The following is a 19,150-nucleotide window of genomic DNA, read 5'->3' as shown; positions in this document are numbered from 1 at the left end:
CACATCGAATACACTCATCGCCTTCATCCGAGCAACAAAGCCACGCTGAATGAACAAGATCTCTTCAAATATCGGTAGCTTAGCAAGACTTGATCCTGGTTAGCGCTTGTATAATGACAGTCGAGCGTACATACGGTGTGAGTGGACTAGTTGCCACAGGAGGTAATGACAGGGGAGTCAGCCTACAGAACGAATGCACTAGTGGCCACGGGAAGTAATGACAGGGGGAGTCAGCCTGCGGTGTGAGTGGACTAGTGGCCACGGGAGGTAATGACAGGGGAGTCAGCCTACAGTACGAATGCACTAGTGGCCACGGGAGGTAATGACAGGGGAATCAGCCTACAGTACGTATGCACTAGTGGCCACGGGAGGTAATGACGGGGGAGTCAGCCTACAGTACGAATGCACTAGTGGCCACGGGAGGTAATGACAGGGGAGTCAGCCTACACTACGAATGCACTCGTGGCCACGGGAGGTAATGACAGGGGAGTCAGCCTACAGTACGAATGCACTAGTGGCCACGGGAGTTAATGACAGGGGGTGTCAGTTGTGAGTGCGAAGGGACTGGTGGCTACGGGGATGTTCGAGAAGGGAGCATGGTCAGGCGACGGAAGAGGACAGTGGAGTCTGCCGGTGGAAGCGAGCGTCCAGAGTCAGCGAGAAGGTTCGAGAAGGGGGGCGTGGCCTCGTGTCGGAATATAAAAGGGAGATGCGCGGGAGACTCAGGGCTGTCGCAGTGGGGGTTCTCCGCATGATGTCAAGTAGACCGTGTCTTCAATAAAGTGCCATCTCAAGAGAAGTGTGTCAAGTCGTCACTACGCTTGTATGGGAGACTGCCTGGAAATACCAATGCGTTGTAGGCTTAGGCCAGTGGTTCTTAATCTTTACTGCAGCCTGCAACCCCTCTGGTTCTGAATCGTCATTTTTTATAATGTTAATAAACAACATCGGTTTGATGAAACAAAGTAGTTGTATTTACGTGCCCGTGCTTAATTTGTGTTGTCGATGATTTACCTTCTAAAACAAACAATCTGGCCACGTCTCGCATCCCCCAGTAAGGCTCATCTCGCACTCCCAGGAGGTACGCGCACCCCAGGTTAAGTACCATTGGCTTAGGCTATGAGGTGGCAAGGAGTATGTATGTATGTACTATTGAACTGGTTTCGCACCGTGCCTAGCCAACCGTGATGATTGGAGGCGCGAAAGGAGATGGCAGTACAACAATGGATTCGTGATTCTATCTGTGCGTAGCTTTGAGCGTAGTGCCGTCCTGTGCATTGGTTTTTCAGCAGCTAATCCAATTCCCTCCTGCACTTCCCAAACACTCATTAGCAGCACGCGGCCCTGTGTGAGGCTATAAACAAAGGGCATCGTTATTCACTCTGACTTAAAACACACACAATACATATGTATCCAACAGAAATATATTTGCAAGAGAACCTTTTCCAAACATCAACCGATTATGTGTTTTTCTTTCTTTTTTGTAAGGCTCTCATAATTAATTACTCCTTTACTCAGGGAGGCAAACTGAGTCCAAGGACTTTTCACCGTGGGGTCGTGCACTGCACGGTTTTATATCGAGATGTGTTTTTTTAAACCACCAATTCTGGCGTTTTTTTATGCGTGTGGGTAACAAAAAACCTGATCACCAAGAGAAGAAAAAAATCCTACGCGTGCAAAGGGTGCGATGCTTTAGCCTCTACGGATGGGGCAGACGGAGATTAGTCCACACTCGATGGGGTCACCTTCTCCTTGACGATTCGGGCTAAAAGGGGCAACCTTGATGCACGGCTGAAGGGGGAGAGTCGCAGAATTGTGTGTGATCCACCTAAGCGTTGTCTGTGGATTCCACAGTCAGCCAACATGGGGGATATAAAAGCTGCTGAAAATAGCTGCGCCTGATTGTGCGTCACCACATCGTGGTTTTTTGTTGTTGTAACATACGGTTTTTTTTTACTCCCATAATAAACATGCCATTGTTATATATTCTGTACCGTGATGCTTTATTTATTAAATTCAAGCACTTTCCGCTGGCTGGAGAGGCAATTAAAGAGTCGTAAAATGTGTGCAGGCCATAAACAAATCACGATTATATGTATGCGCACACACACACACAGAACATCTCAGCGTTCCGTGCAAGCCGTGAAGACGTCAGCAACCCTGCGAACATTCTGCACACAGCTGTTGGGGACGACAGCCAGCAGCTGCATCGGGCCGAGCGTTGTGATGTTGTGGATTCATCTTCTTGGTTCTTTCGGTAAAGTCACGTAGAATGGAAAGTAATGAATAAATACAAATAAAACATCTAAAATAATTTTTATTGTATTATATATTTTTATAATGTTTTATTTTTATTATTTTATTATTTCCATTCTACGTGACTTTACCGAAAGAACCAAGAAGATGAATCCCTGCAGTCACGAAAGCTTTAAATCGAAATGTTGCGGATTATTATTGACGCAGCAGCCAAAGGCTGCCTCAACCTCGTTAGAACTCACGACAGCGTTTGCATGCTGTCACCATCGCTGCCATTTGTCGCAGTTCTCTTTTCTCGCGTTGCTCGTCGATTCCACAGTCGTCAGCCAACATGGGAGGTGTGAAAGCTGCTGACGATAGCTGCGCCTGATAGTGGGCCACCACATCGTGGTTTTTGATAATTGTTTTTTTTACCCTTCTATCTGGCAACAAAACTGACACCTTTTTTTACAAGGAGTCATGTTTGCATTGACCACAATACCTGCAGTCATAATGCAAACAAAAAACACAACTCTGATAATGTATGCACTGTCCCTGAAGTTGATTGGTCCACACCCGAGACAGCTTTCCTTAGAGCCTAGTCTCACATGGGTTGGACCAGATGACGCCAAAAGGCATTATGACTGCAGGTATTGTGGTCTATGCAAACATGACTCCTTGTAAAAAAAGTGTCAGTTTTGTTGCCAGATAGAAGGGTAAAAAAACGATTATATATTTTTTACTGGCAAATGAGGTTCCAATGGTGTAATCGTGGTTTTTGTTGTTGCTGTTGTAACATACGGTTTTTATCACTCTCGTAATAAACATGCCATTGTTATATATTCCGTACCGTGCTGTAGACACGGAGCAACGACTACAACTTCACATTCAGGTGGTCGAGTCAGACGGAATGCCATCGCTGCGATGTCTCCTTCCTCGTATCTGTGGACCTGGCACTGCGTCGTTATACGCTGCACGCTCCGTTCTGGTTGACCACAGTCGCATGTTACCGGACAGACTAAAATGTTCCATTTGTGCATCAGGTATCCGCATCTGCCCGTGGTGTGTGCAGTGCAGCGTGATTCAGGGTGGACCATGAGCCTCGTGGAAGATCAAACCCCATGGAGGTTCCACGTTGGGCTCTTTGGCATTCACGTAACAACAATGGCAAAGGCGCAGACCTGCAAGTGCTTTGCTCACGGCCACTGCCTGCAGAAGGACCTCCAAGAGAAGTAGCTTTTTAGAGAGCCCCTCCACAATGGCAATCGGCCTGCTCTTCAACGCCGGGTCAGACGTCGCGAATAGAAGGGGGGGGGGGGGGTACCCACACTTTACCCCACTACGCACGACCTGCCGATGTACGAACTTGTGGCGTAACCCGCGTCTAACGTCTGGCCAGGATGTGGGGCGGTGGGGGGTTTAAGAAACGTCTCATTGCTTCCACTGCCCCTTGTCGGGACATCGAACCGAACCGACGGCGTGTGAATTGCGAAACCCCCAGCGTGCCGACCAACCGCACGGCGAAACACTCGTGGCATGAAGCGAGGATGGCAATTGCACAATCTGGGCTCTGTTGAGCCCACGTGGAAGGCGATCGACAATGGATACGAGGCCCTTGCGTGCAGAAAAACATTTTAAAAAATTAACTCTGCGAGGATAGCGACGGCATCGTGGCACGCAAAGTGTGCGGAGATTCCTGTTGATGTGCGCTTGTTAAATGCGACTCGTTTTGCAGGTGTATTTCTCACGTGTTTTTCATTTTCAATCCACCTTCACACTTGCTGTTTTCTTCATTTGCTGTTTTCTCGCTGCCTCTTAAAGTTTGACCATTGCGAACGCAAGAAGCACGGTTGTATAAGTACCAATTATGACACTCAGAGATACACATGCTCTGTCAGAACGACGCAGCTTTAATGAGAGGGTCTTAATTGGAATGAAGAGCCACACTCAAGCCGCTCGCTACCATCGCAATCAATGTCAAGGTCTAGAACAAAATGTTACCATTAGAAATTGTTACACGACAGTCACGTTGAATGTTGAATATAGAAATAAAGAATGTTGATTTCGATGTAAAGCTTTCGTGACTGCAGGGATTCATCTTCTTGGTTATTTCGGTAAAGTCACGTAGAAGGGAAGTAATAAAATAATAAAAATAAAACATAATAAAATAATTCCCACGACGTTTTGGCCACAACGCAAGCAGCCGTCCTCAAGGCTCCAAGCACGTGTGCTGTTTCATTCAGACGCCTTGAGGACAGCTGCTTGCGTTGTGGCCGAAACGTCGTGAGAATGATTTTATTATGTTTTATTTTTATTATTTATTACTTCCCTTCTATACGTGACTTTACCGAAAGAACCAAGGAAGAAAAAAATAATTTTGAATTAACTTTCAAGTCTGCTGACATGCCAATATGAGGCAAGGAGAAGAGCAGCGATTACAAGAATCTCTGATTGTCATCATGCTCGGCTTAATTAGAACACCATGTTCGTGTGTGACACGAATGTGTAAAGTGGCCTTCCTACAACACTTTGTACGCAGTGGTGAGTAACAAATACCGTCTGGATGTGAGCACTTATTTTCGTGTTTGAGTACATTTAGATTCATCATTGTGACCGCCACCATCGAGTCTGTACATTGCAATCTAGGACAACATTAATACAAGTTTTATAACTTTGCAACGTGTCTCCGGAGGTGGACGTGCTAAGCATTTATTTATTTATTTACCGAGACTTGAATCTCATGCCAAATCGTAGCCATGTGCACAAACACACACTGCTTTCATGTAATCGTACGTGCGCATGCAGTTTCGCCTTTTGACAGAGTTCCGTGGTGAACACACACTCGAGACACCTGGTCACGAGTGGTATTTAAAGCTGTTGGGAGTAGATTTCACGAGATCAACTCACCCTGAAATGAGCATCTGTTGCAGTGGAGTTACCGGAGGCAACTACAGCAGCACTCTGGAAGTAAATCCGGCTGGGTAAGGGAGAGGCGAAGCCTGTTCCTTCTAATACGGTCCTGAACTCGAGGCTAACATCACGCGCGCCTGGTTGATCTCTATATGCAGCTGACCGTGGGAGATATTTGTGCGTGTGTGAATGTACAGAGACATGTCAGCACTAAGTGGTGCCCTGTGCAGGTGGGTCTGGAGGGGGGCCTAGTTGGAGCAATGGACACGCAGACAGACGCAGAGAGAGAAAGGTAAGATCGAGACGCGCAGAAAAACAAGGAACACCCGTGCAGCGAGCACCCATCAAGGCCGTCACGCAACAACACAAGGGGTTGGGGTCTGGCAGAACCACACTTTTTAAAGTGCATAGCTCCAGGGGCTTCCTAGTATCGGAACGGAAGCGTGTTCCCGACGGCCGCGGAAGCGCATCTGAAAGCGCCGCGCGATGCCGTGACCACCGCCTTTGTTTGATGGCTGAGCCAAAAGCAAGCCGCTGTATGTTGGGGAGCTGCCGATGTTCACGCACCGTACTCGGGACTCGTGTGAATACGATGCGACCTGGGGCAGGGGTGGTGGGCTGGATGAGGAGTGGTGGCGGACGCACGACCGGCACGTCACACCGATGTTCACCGTGACTGGGAATCGAATCTCGGGCCGCCGGATTCGTAGCGTAGTGCGCTAAACACTACACTGCCGCTGCCCACACACACACACACGACCGGAGAAGAAATGTGCACACTCAGCGAGAGACGGACGCACGCAGATAGATACGGAGAGCGAAAGGCGACGTGAAGACACAGAGAGGCAGACACGCCGATGACGTAGAGTTCAATGTGGCAATATGTACGTCGAGATAGGGGCACACAAATAAAGATGCGATGTAGAAATACAGACACGGAGCCACGTGGAGAGGGACATGCAGAGAGATAGGTACAAAGACAGAGAGATACAGCCAGATATACGAAGAGGTTAATCAAGAAGGACACTCTTTTGGGGGGTCCCTAAAAAAACTGGGAGCCATGTACACACGAGTGTGTAAATATAGCACTGTGGATACGGTGTCAACGTTCTAATTATTCGAAGGAAACGTCTGTGCTGCGCTGTAGACTGCGTAAGAAAGTCGTCCTATTCCACGCAGGGGAAATCTAATCTTTGCTCGCATGGTGTTCCCATTAGCCCATGGTTCGGACGTCTGCACAGCACACTTGTTTTTTTTTATCCAGGCGGTGTCTCGCATATTGCAGAGTATCCACAAGACACCAATAATATTACAAAAAGGCATTATTATTATAATGATTGACCTTTGAGGATAGTGATTATGCTGGAGTCCAGTTTGGTGATACAGCGTGCAGCACACTTCATCCATGACTGCTTGAGACCAGGATCGAGCACCGCAGCTTATTGCAGCGCGTCTACGAGTGGGAGGTAATGTACTAATAAATAAAACAACAAACGGGGCAGACACCACTCTCTCCAGATGGAACCCCCCATCTCACCACTTTGCTCCCAACCTCACCGATCGCGTGGGATATTCCACTTCATCCTGCGACGGTGGTGAGTTTCCACGCAACGAGGATGTTTTATTTTTGCGAATTCAGCCTCGATTTTGCAACCCCCCACCCTCCTGTGTGTGCGGAATGAGAGCCGTGTATGACTGTTGTAGCGGCAGTGGCCGGGGAGGGGGGTGAAAGTGTTATTAGCCCCTCGTATCGTGCACACGTGGAGGAGTTTGGCGTCTCGGACCAGCCCGTCAGCTTCACTGGCACGCTATGGAGCGGCAGCAGAATAGTCGTCGCTTGGTATTCATGACCTTTTTGGGGCACCTTCCGCTGCCTCCAGACACGCGCGACAATCCCTGAGCGACAGCACAACACGGGGACGACAGTGAAATGGGAACTTTCTAACAGCGCTGTGACAATTCCCACATCAAAAGACGCGACCAAGCCGCGGTGCCATTGTGGTCATTCAACTCCCAAACGATGGACCACGGAGTCGTCCACCGTAGTATGAGCTCCCTCGGTGGAGAGAAGAGAAAAACTACAACGAACTCTTTCCCGAAGCTCCCCTGTGGCCATCGCACCTTGGCGTTGGCATTTAGCTCGTGAACATTTTGCTGCCACGTGCAACGTTAAAATAGAATTCCCCCAAAACCCGCACCCTTTCTCTCATTTCACCATTTCATATCGGTATGAGCGATGATTAAAAAAATGTCACTACTATTCGTCATCATCATTCAGCCATAATCCACTGCTGCGTGAAGGCCTCGCCAAGCCACAACCTACTCTCACGAACATGAGATGCAATAATCCACATAGCACCTTCTAGATGCAGCATGACGACCGTGGAGATGGAGCGATGACATTACTTGTTGTGCATGTGCGAGGTGGAGGGTGCCGCGGTGGCGAGATGTTAACTCCCTCGCCGCGTTTGCAGGAGTTCGTGGGTTCGATTCCGACCTCTGACTGTATATTTGGAGTTTATGTGTGTCTCTCTCTTTGTAGTCATGTGGATTTTTCTCCGGGTTCCTCCGGTTTTTGCCCCTCCATATTTAGAAATATGCTTTGAGAGTATTTGGCTGCGAAACATTTCCACACGATAAGCCACTTCGTTGGGCTATCATTTGTGACTAGTCCGCTTCTGAAAAATACCTATATAGCTCAGTGGGCCTCACCTGGTAAAATAAAAAATAGTTTGAGTTTAGGATTAATACACCTCAAGATCGTGAGAGGCGGCGGCGGCTTGGGCAGTCCCTCATCCAGCAGTGGATCGATCATGGCCAATAATGACGGACAGTTTTGATAATTATTTACTCAGGAATAAATTACTGTCTCGAGACCCGTGCCAGGAGAGTTCTGCATTGGGATGTTTTCTCATTACTATTCAGCACAGCCCCAAGCGTCCATCACCAGGCAAGATCCCATGGTGGTCACCTGTCAGGTTAAAAAATCCTGCTTAGCTTCCAAGATCCGACACGTGTTTTCCCCCCAACTCATTAACGACTTCATTTACACTTTCAAAACATACGTGCTTTTCTAACATCGACTGTGGTGATGCAGAAAAGCCCCCGAAGACCACTGCTATGAGATAGGTTACTTGCTGTGATTGTTTACAAAGAGGGGATTTGATTAGAACTTACTATGCGTTGAGTAAGCACATAGAAGCATAATTTAACGTGTATGAACAAACATTGTTTGGAACATCAGCTTTTTCGGCCAATATTATTCAACAGGAAGCCTGACTCTGCTAATGAGACCCAGAAGATTGAAACCGATCCGGACTTTGCTTGCTGCTGCTGTCTAGTTTTGGTCTGTAAAGCCAAGTCTGATTGACTAAAACATATTTAAATTTATGAGTTGGGGGGGAGGGGCAGAGAATATAAATCTGCTGATACGTGTGTGTTGTTTTGTTAAATTAACAACCAGAATTTATGGAAAAACTAAAATTTACCAAGAAATCCATCGGTACTAAACTATCGAGATTTCAATCCTGCTGTTAAGTCACGTGCCTCGGTTTGGCCCTTCTCACCTTGAAGCAGCTTCAATCGGATTCCCAATCATTACATTAACCCCCTTCCCTTCAAGTGCCAATTTTTAACTGGGCAAACAAAGACAAAGATAAAGATCCCCTGTATAGCCTTAACAGACTGAAGGGGCAAGTGCTGTTAGCGAGCACCTATGAAGGCCAGAACGGTACACGATTGGGTGGGCGGCCAGCACCACGCCCGACCACCTTTGTCTCCCCAGTGGCGATGTTTACACACCCGCACCGGGTACTCATTTGAGGCTGAGTCGACACTAGGGGAGGCCCGGGACCGGTTCAGATAACCGTCACTGGTGTTAGCCGTGAGCGGGAATCGAACCCGTGTCGCCGGGTTCGTAGCGCAGCGCGCTAACCGCTACACCACCGCTCCCCAAACACACACGCACGCACGCACGCGCGTGCACGAGGCCTCGGTGTCCCAGACATTCGTCCCAGAGCCACGAGCCGCAACTGTCGGGCAAGTAACGAGAGTGCATCGCGTGGAGTCGCAAAGGAGGGCGAAGAGACACACGCTCGCGCGCGTCATTCCGCCGCCGGTTAGCGTACACCCACGGCAGCGCTGCATGTCATGTCGCAATCGCTCTCCACGTCCTCCAACGTCCACCCGCTGGTCCCGGCAAGCTGCGGCTCAGAATCGCACCGCTTGCCGGAGCGTTTGCTGCTGTTGCTGTTGCTGCACTTGGCCAGAGTCACCGTCGTGGTGCAGTCGGCGTTCATCTGCGAGCGGTGAAACGAGCACACGGCGGGGGCACGCGAAGGTTGAACGGCACTCGTTGTAGCCCTAGCAGACTGTTGGGGCAAGCGCTGTTTGAGCGAGCGCCTATGAAAGACCGACACGGCACAGGGGGGGTCGTGGGTGACCACCACCGCGCACGGCGGCTGCCTTTGTCTCCCGAGTGACGATGTTTAGACATTGCACCAGGTACTCATTTTAAGGTTGAGTCGATCTAGGGATGACCCAGGACCAGTTCAAATACTCGCCACTGTTATTATTCGCCAGTGGGATTCGTTCGTAGCGCAGCGTAGCGCTAACCGCTGCACTACCACTCCCCACACACACACAGACACAAAGCAACAGAGATCACCCACGTGGCCTCGATATACTCTTTTGGCAAGTGGCTGTTTTAGGGAGCGCCTATCAAGACCAAAGTGGTGCTGGGCCTAGCACCGAATCCGCTGATGTCGACAAAAAGGTCACGTGTACTAATTTAAGGCTGAGTCAATCGAGGTGATGCCCAAGACAAGTCGAGGCACCACTGGTCACTAACTTATCTGTGTCCATTAAATCCGACCAAAACAGGTGGAAACTCTAGCTGTATGGGGCTATGATGGCAATGGGCTATACTCATAATTGTTTTTTTACCCTTTTATCTGGCAACAAAACTGACACCGTTTTTTACGAGGAGTCATGTTTGCATTGACCACATTTTTGCATTCCGACTGCAGGTATTGTGGTTAATGCAAACATGACTCCTTGTAAAAAAGGTGTCAGTTTTGTTGCCAGATTAAAGGGTAAAAAACCAATGGTCATATTTTGCTACTGGGAAAGGAGGTTCCAATGGTGTAAATGCTTACCCCGAGCTCTCTTACTCTGATGGTGCATTGTCTTTGAGTTGTGCACCTTTTGGCGTCATCTGGTCCAATACCATGTGAGACTAGGCTCTAAAGAAAGCTGTCTCGGGTGTGGACCAATCAATTTCAAGGACAGTGCATACATGACCAGAGTTGTGTTTTTTGTTTGCATTCCGACTGCAGGTATTGTGGTCATTGCAACCATGACTCCTTGTAAAAAAAGGTGTCAGTTTTGTTGCCAGATTAAAGGGTAAAAAAACAATAATCATATTTTGCTACTGGCAAAGGAGGTTCCAATGGGCTATACTCACTTTCCCAGAGGGGCAGAAGCCGTCCGTCTCATCCCGCGGATCAACGACTTTGGTGCTTGTCGTGAGCGTGGAGCTCACTTCCAACGTGATCTTCTCACTTCCTTCCTGCCTCTGGAAATGATAAACACACGCAGAGTCTGCCTCTTATATCTGGCTCAGAGCAGGGATCAGCAGCGTGGTGTCCCTGGAGCCGCATGCGGCTCTTTAGGACCGCTTCGTGAGGTTGTTTATTACGGACCATCACCGTCTCATATTTGTGGCTTTTGAAATGTAGATTTTTGTTGTTGTTACTGATTTCGAATAAAATTGCTTTTCTTGTTATTTTGGTTGCCGACCCCTGGCTTAGTAACAAAGAAATGATTGTTGGATGAATAAGGGGGGGGGGGGGTAAAATCTTTGAACCGGCACTGTTGAGACCTGGCTTTGAATTCGGGTTTCAGCCACCTGTGATTTTAACCACGTAGCTCTGGTGTAGCGAGTTGGTGGGTATTTAATCCAGCAACTGCGGAGGCAGCAGCGAGGGCTGGTGGATTGCACGAATGTTTTGAAACTCCCTTCCCTCGGGTGTCGAGGGGTTGTCCCAAACTGAGAAATAAAATATCAGTCTCGTGCAAAAATGTATTTCTCCGTCGCAGTGCGGATGGGAAAGAGCTGTGCCACGAATGTGCGTAAGAAGTGATTTGATGGGACGTCACAAGTAGTTCTGTAAAACAGGGTGATGCGCCCCTCTGCGAGAGCTCTGAATGGACACTCCGTCTCAAGACATGAGCGGGGGGTTTATCATTGAATTTGGGGGAGAACATATTGAAAAACAAATTACAAAAAATAGGAATAGACGTGGCGCCAAAACGGTAAAACCCAGACATGTATCGTCGGCAGCGTTGTGTTCTTCAAAGCACGTGGCAGTGATTACACCTGACTTCAAAAAAATTACGCGTGCAGCTGATGTCAAATGTTACTGTGGCAACCCCCAGAGGGTGATATGAACCAAAGTGACGTGACGATGTAAGAGTTTACGCATTGTAACGCGATTGCAAACCACCCTCGGGATCGTTGTGTTCAGCCTCTGTCTGCCTGTCGGTGAGTCCACTTGACCAGAGACTCCTCTCTTACAAATCGTCTCACGTCCTGCCACTGTTTTATCCTTTATTTGTGTATTTTTACTATTTCCCCCTCTCTTCTTCCTTACCCCCTCCTTGATCGCTCCCAACTTTGCTCCTTCCCATCCTCTCTGCCTCTCCCGCACCTCCCATTAGCACGGTTGGCTACGTACGGCGCGAAAGAAGTTCAGTTCATCGGACATACCGATGTAACCATGCCTGCCTCTTTCTGCTCAGCCTCGACTAAATATCATGCAATGCGTTGATTGAGTGGACAGCTCTACAATTACACCGATGCCCTCTAAACATGGCACCCACCTCGATACCATTGCCTCCTGAAGGTGGGAAACCCCCCCCCCCCCCCCCCCATTAAAACACTCTCAGCCCTCTGTTTCTACCGATGCGGAGGACATCACCAAGTCCCCCCCCTCCCCGCCACCTAGCTGGCAGGTCACGGGACCACCACCACCACTCACAATCCACTGCGCATATTGGATGTGCCACAGGTTGGTGTTGAGCGAGTCGAGGATGAGCGCCACGGAGGAGGTCATGTTGTACAGCGCCAACTGGATCGCGGCTTCCGTGACGGCGGCGGGAACGGCCGGGGGCTCATCCTGCGACACGACGGTCCGCTCGCTGACCCAGTAGAACTCTGCGGGGCAAAGACAGTTGGTGAACGTGTGGGAGTCGCGGGGCTAGGGCTGGGGCTGGGGGGGAACCCGCCGGCGCTCTGAGAGCGTGTGTAGCCGCAACATTCGGAATCACTGTGCGATCAAGTCCGCCTGCGCTCATGCGGTGAGCCGGAGAGGGGGGGGCAGGTAGCAGGCTACAAAGACGGAGGGGGGGGGGAATAAGCAGGGGACTCACCCCCACCCCTCCTCCCTTCCCCCCCACCCTTCCCCTCCCCTCCCCACCCTTCCCCCCCCACCCTTCCTCCCCCCACCCTTCCCCCCCCCACTCTTCCCCCCCACTCTTCCCCCCCACCCTTCCCCCCACCCCCTCCCTTATCCCCCCACCCCCCTCCATTCCCCTCCACCCCCCTCCCTTCCCCCGCCACCCCCCTCCCTTCCCCCCCCACCCCCCTCCCTTCCTCCCCTCCCACCCACCCATCCCCCCACTCCCCTCCCTTCAAACTCCCTCCCACCGCCCCTCCCCTTCCCCCCTCCCCCCTCCCCCCCAGGATGGTACTTGCACCAGGGCCGAGAGCAACAACGCCGCTGGCCACCGCTCAGACCTCTGGATTCTCTGGATTCTCACGGCAGCCTTGATGGGGCTCAAGACAATTCTATCCAAGGGGGGATACGGGGCTCGCGTTAATTGTCCGCGAATTATTTCGTTTTGTAAGAGGGATACCCGTTTCAACCAGCCTCTCCTCCCGAACAAGTTGAGTGTTCAATATTGAAGTTTTATTTTTGTTCAATGGCAAAACATTTACTAAGTTGTATTTTCCTTCCGTCAGTGTGTTCCAAGAAAAAGTTACGTTAAAAAAATATATAGATAACAACGCCACATTTGCTTCCCACCTCGTACGGAGGTAAGCGGGAGGGTTGAGGGTGGAATGGCAGACGCCAAGATCGCAGAATCACCACTCCGACTGCACAATTCGGAGAGCATTGTGTAACTACGTGCACAAAAGTAAATGTCTTGATCTATGCCGGCAGCTCGACGGCATCGAACTGTTAAGCGCCTCTTAAAGGTTATTGTTCCCGGAGGAGTGCCAATCACCCTTAATGATGTTTCGCAGCCGCTAGTGCTGCCATCGCGAACGAACGGAATGAACGCGTGGGCTACGATTGTTTTGGGAGCGCTGCGAATTGAGTCGTGACCACACCCGTCTAGCACAGACGGCTGTGACAGCGCATGATATGAGCCCATTATGTGTTACAGTTTAACCTTCATGCTTATTGATCAAGGGGGGGGGGGGGGAGAGTGTCACCGGACATTGAAACGTGCCCGATGCTGATCAATTGCGTGTTTAACCGCACGGAAGCACAACTTTATACGTATTTAATAAAAATAATAATAAGTGATATTTAATTAATTATTACTATTCTAATTTTTTACCCAGAAAAGTCGTCTCACAAAGTCTCCAGAAGCTCTTCGGTAAGGTGTTGCCAAGTTGTAAGCTGCAGGGGCGATGTTGCTACGAATGTTCTCCCAATTGAGTAACTTGAAGGTAATTTTTATCACTGGGATGTATGTCTAATTCCAGTTAAAGTTGTATGTTTTTGTGGTTTTATTTTGCTATGGGAAGAAACTGGAGAAGCCAGGAGACACCCACGCAGAACAGTGGGGAGAACCATAACAACAAATTCCACACACAAAGGCACCTCAGCTGGGAATCAAACTCAGGCACGTCTCGCTGTCCGCCACAATTGGTTACCACTCACGCCACCCGGCCTCACTTAGCAGCGCAACGCCCTTACCTGTCTCATTCCCCGTGGCGTTGACATTGCATATGACGTAATTGGCTTTGAGTCCCTTTCCCGACAATGCCGACACGCTTGCCATGCAGCAGCCACGGATCTGTAACGTCAGGGCCGCAACGCAGGCAATCGACAGGGAGAGTAATCGCCGCACTTCACAGAGCGGGGATAATGTGCAACGTAGTGCCGGGGAGTGGCAGATTCGAAGGCCATGGAATGCCTACAGAACGTATATTATGCGGTCTGGATTTGTATCGTCTCGAAATGGGACTGCTTTTCAACACCCTCTACAGATACGGTGCGCATTTATTTATTTAATATACATAGGCAGTCCGTCACAGAGGGGGGAGCAAGGACGGGTTTGAGCCTTGAGTTGAAGAGCTACAGGGAGTGAGGGATGCGTGGCTGAAGACTTGGCCAAATAAAAAAGCATTGGTTGCGGTGACCTTGGAAAGTGCGTGGAGGGGAGTAGAGTGAGATGAGAGGGGAGATGCAGGAGAGTGCGTGGAGGGGAGTAGAGTGAGATGAGAGGGGAGAGGCAGGAGAGTGCGTGGAGGAGAGTAGAGTGAGATGAGAGGGTAGAGGAAGGAGAGAGCGTGGAGGGGAGTAGAGTGAGATGAGAGGGGAGAGGCAGGAGAGTTTTTGGAGGGGAGTAGAGTGAGATGAGAGGGGAGAGGTAAGAGAGTGCGTGGAGGGGAGTAGAGTGAGATGAGAGGGGAGAGGCAGGATGAGAGGGTGGAGGGGAGTGGAGTGAGATGAGAGGGGAGAGGCAGGAGAGTTTTTGGAGGGGAGTAGAGTGAGATGAGAGGGGAGAGGCGAGAGAGTGTGTGGAGGGGAGTAGGGTGAGATGAGAGGGGAGAGGCAGGAGGAGAGTTTTTGGAGGGGAGCGGAGTGAGATGAGAGGGGAGAGGCGGACAGAGGTGAGGCCAATGCGCATTTTGAAGACGGCGGAGTGCGCTCCTGAAGAATTGATGGAGCATTCAATTGTTAAAATGCATCCGTACATTTATCGTCTCCAAGGAAACACGCTCCAACCAGTCGAGCCCTTGAACGCAACACGCGTCGTGTGTCTTAGCTAACAGGGGGAGTGAAACGCGCACGCCGAGACACACACTCACCGCGTTCTCGCGATCCGCGCAGAAGGCGTGCTTGAAGCGCTCTCGGCTGTTTGGGCACTTCGTCTCGGCCACGTGGAACGTCACGAGGAATTGCTTCTCCCCCCCGTCCGCGTCCTTTGAAAGGAGTCGCGCGCGCACGCACGCACGCGCATGCACGCGCACACACGCACGCACGCACGCGCACGCACGCGCACGCACGCACGCGCACGCACGCGCACGCACCCGCACGTTACCCGGCACCCACGAGACCAACGGGCAAACCAGCACGGGAATTTCAATTCAATTTGAATGACGTCTCTCCTCATTTGCACGTGCAAGACGCGTGTGATTATTGCTAGACGAAGGCAGGGGGGTGGGGGGGTGAAAATGACATCCAGTTGCTTTGTGTTCCTTCTGATGCCTAAACTCTCAGCTTCTTTTGCGCTGGTTGCCATCACAACGGCTGTGTGCAGAAGAATGAACGCAAGGATGGCGATGTCGTCTTGACATGCAAAAAGCATGCGGCGGCTCCTTGTGATGTTTTGCAATTTAAGACGCATTTTTTGCATGTACTGCACAGGTTGGCACCGAAGTTTTTTTGCCGAGATGAACATATGTTTTAATTTTCTTGATCAACTAAAGCAAGTGGGCTTGGGCTGGACTGATGGTTTGATGGGACGATTACTCGATGGTAAAAAATAATAATGGAGTGTCAGCCAAGGAATGAAACGTGTCCGATAGCACGTGCACAGGGGAGATGGAGCAATGACATCAGCTTGTGCGTAGAAGTTACGTGGCTTATTACATATCAGGATTGTGAGATATATCATTCCACTGCTGAATGAGACTTCCCCAAGCTTATGCCACCACTAACGATCGTCAGAGGCAAACATTCACCCAGCACCTTCTGGGCGCAGGATGTCTACCGTGGAGATGGAGCGGTCAAATTAATTGCTGTGCAGGTGCGCGGTGGATTATCCCCATCTCTTGATTGTGAGCGATGGGGACGGCTTGGGGATGTATCTATCCAGCAGTGGATTGACCATGTCTGATGATAATGGTGATGATGAAACTGTCGAGACATCCAGTCCACATGCATTACCCATGACTGAGTGGTTACCACGCCGTGTTCATTTGTCGATGGGGAAACATATTCTTGGTTCTTTCGGTAAAGGCACGTAGAAGGGAAATAATAAAATAAAAATAATTATTATGTTTTATTTTTATAATTTTATTATTTCCCTTCTACGTGACTTTACCGAAAGAAGCAAACATATGAATCCCTACAGTCACGAAAGCTTTAAATCGAGATGGGGAGACACTTTGATTATTTGACCCTGGGCAGCATTGAGCCCTTCAAGCCTCCCCTCCACTACAGATTGGAGGAGAACACAGGGAGCGAACTCACCAGACACGCCGATGACAAAACCCACCCCGAATGCACCCCCCGATCTCGTCAGGTCTCGGGACATCGTCATGATGAGCGACCAACACGCTGTGGGCGCGATGTTATGCTCATTGCTAAAACATCTAGAATTCTAGTGCACGATATTCCCTCGTCGATGGTAATAATAATTGAATAATATTTGGTTTCCGTGTAGTCCTGACAGAGCAAGGCTTTCGCAAAGGCGCTACGAGGGCGATGTTGCTGTGTGATTTGACGCACTCGAGTAATTTTGCGAGTTGTTTTCACCAATCCACATTGACCAGCGTGGCGAAGCATGGCACGAATAACTGGCACACCTCCACAGTCTGATGCGGTGCGGGGAGGCCCTCACCCAGCGGGTCACCGAAGCCGCGACGGCCCGTGAGTAACCACGATATTTTGGACAACGTCGCCTCTGCCGCTCCGACAAGACCTACGAGAACCCCCCCCCCCCCCCACGCCGTCGGCTGAAATCCGGGAAAATAAAAAAAAACTTTCCGGATGCGCGACTCCGCTCTCGCAGCCGAGAATAAAAACTATCGGCACTCGCTGGACGTAGTCGCAGGCGGCCACGCAACAAAAGCTTCGAGTGGCAGATTTGTACCAGAAAGGCTCCACGTGCTAAGGCCAAACAAACAAAAATTAAATTGACCTGAAACAAAGCCCATTGAGACTGTGGAAGGGTCGGGACTTCTTTCCCCCGCGGCACGCACCGCGGACCTCCGCTGCACCGCGCGCTCGAACGCAACGTGGCAGACGCACGCGCGCGCGCGCGGGCACCTTCCGCGAACGGACGGTCAAAGATTCGTCGAACTGCGACCGCGGTGACGTTCAAGCCGTTGTCACCCGACGACTACGGACGGACGGACGCGCCGTCCGTGCAGACGCATCGTGGCGGTGCCGCTGACGACGCCGCGCGGCGTCCACTGCCCCCTTGGAATTGGTCGACAGCAAAACTTATCCATTCGACTAGAAATACATTTTAAAAACTGCCGTACGAAAGAAGATGAAGATTGGCACAAACGGGCTTTGTATGCACGTGAGAATTCCATTTACAATGTAGTCTAAGTGCATTTCAATTTTCTCTATACAATCTATGGGTATTCTGTCTTCCGTTAAATGCTATGGGCATTCGTTTTCTGTCATTCCTCTTGGCCTATCCCATCACACATCCCACTGCATGGCACATCGTCCATATGTTGGACAGAGAAAGCGTCCACTCACCACCGCGTACATCTCCGTGAGTCCACGCTCCTCGTACCACCGAGGGTGTGGGTCGTGGGTATTGTAGGCGTTGATGGCCAGAAGAACGCTCTGCTTGGCGGTCATTAATTCCCGTGGATCCAGATGATTTATCGCCAACTCTTTACTGTTGTCTGGCAGGTGCGATGACCTCCAGAAGACGACGCAGGTGTCCGGCGGTTGGGTCACGGGAAGGGCCCACGATGTGACACTCAGCGTCAAGACGAGAGGCAGAGATAGCATCGTCACCATCATCATCGTCGTCGTCGGCAGTGTGTGTGTGTCTGCCCGTTCGCACATGCACGCACGGTCCGCTCCCAGCAGTATTGAACCGAGAATGCAAACCGCGCGTGGTTCAGCGCAAAGTTTGTGCACAGGTTTTCAAAAGTAACCAATAAAACGTGGAACAATAGAGGGTAGTTCTTTGTGGACGGGGGGGCCACGTTGGTCGGTTCACGGGGTCGTGAATCCACGTGCCTCGACTTCACTGCCGCCCGGCACTTGTTGATTTTTTGTCTGGGTTATCTATTGACCTGCCTTGGAGTAAAGTTGATCATCACAGTGTGTCAACATTCAACTGATATGCTCGCTCCGGCGTTTCCCGTAAACGGCAGCGATGTTGTTTTCCTGGTCAAAGCCACACCGTTCGGTCCAAAGGTTAGGATGATGTCGCGAAAGGAGATGTAGGCTTACCAACTGCGGAGAAGAGCCATCTCTGAATAATCACTTTTGGATATTTAGCCAAATAAACTTTTTTTTTAAATCAAACGTTGCATTTTTGGTTGGCAACAGCATCTACAGGAGTGATTCTATCTACAGGTTTTCGTCAGACTTTTTACACGACTTTTGGGGATTTTTTTTATTTTACAAAAAATTGTTTTGCAAACCAATGCAATACCCAGTGGTAGAGGACGGTCCGTGGAAACAAATGCCGCGTAGCAATTTCCGACATCGCCTCGAATGATTGCGTACGCCCATTAAGGGGGGCAACACTTTTTCGCTCACGCTGCTTCCGAGTAATGTTTGTCACACGACAGTTTGACCGATATCTTTTGAATGATCAGAGCTGTAAGTCAGTCATGTAAAGTGCAAAGCCAAAGGTTATGCAATGGATTTGTTTTACAGCCTTTGGTGACCAGGCTGAGACCATCAACCCACTGCACTTGAGATTTGGTTTAATCAGGGACAGCTGTCCGGATTTCAGCAATGGATCTCAGAAGTAACAGGGTAGACTCTGATAGACTCGAGCA

At 50.1% G+C, this 19,150-nt stretch overlaps 1 protein-coding gene across 3 annotated transcripts; it reads right to left on the bottom strand.

Annotated features, from left to right (window-relative positions):
• Window positions 1-4,566: 4,566 nt before the first annotated feature.
• LOC133340438 (uncharacterized) lies at window positions 4,567-18,599 on the bottom strand. Of its 3 annotated transcripts, none has more exons than XM_061548665.1 (7): window positions 17,883-18,599; window positions 15,254-15,367; window positions 14,136-14,235; window positions 12,186-12,361; window positions 10,610-10,720; window positions 9,279-9,443; window positions 4,567-7,041 (listed from the first exon to the last, which is right to left on the bottom strand). In XM_061548665.1, exons 1-7 carry the CDS (start codon window positions 18,198-18,200, stop codon window positions 6,943-6,945), a joined length of 1,083 nt encoding a protein of 360 aa, XP_061404649.1. In that variant the 5' UTR covers window positions 18,201-18,599; the 3' UTR covers window positions 4,567-6,942. The 3 variants fall into 3 exon arrangements, with proteins under 3 accessions (XP_061404649.1, XP_061404650.1, XP_061404648.1); XM_061548666.1 differs by having other exon boundaries at window positions 9,273-9,443; window positions 10,610-10,714; XM_061548664.1 differs by having other exon boundaries at window positions 9,273-9,443; window positions 17,883-18,596.
• Between the last annotated feature and the right edge of the window lie 551 nt (window positions 18,600-19,150).

This window comes from Lethenteron reissneri, chromosome 9 (genome assembly GCF_015708825.2).
Source record: "Lethenteron reissneri isolate LAM-NWPU_2019-01 chromosome 9, ASM1570882v1, whole genome shotgun sequence".
Lineage (NCBI taxonomy): Eukaryota > Metazoa > Chordata > Hyperoartia > Petromyzontiformes > Petromyzontidae > Lethenteron > Lethenteron reissneri.
The sequence above is the reverse complement of the archived record's forward strand: the minus strand, read 5'-3'. Positions and strand labels throughout refer to the sequence as shown.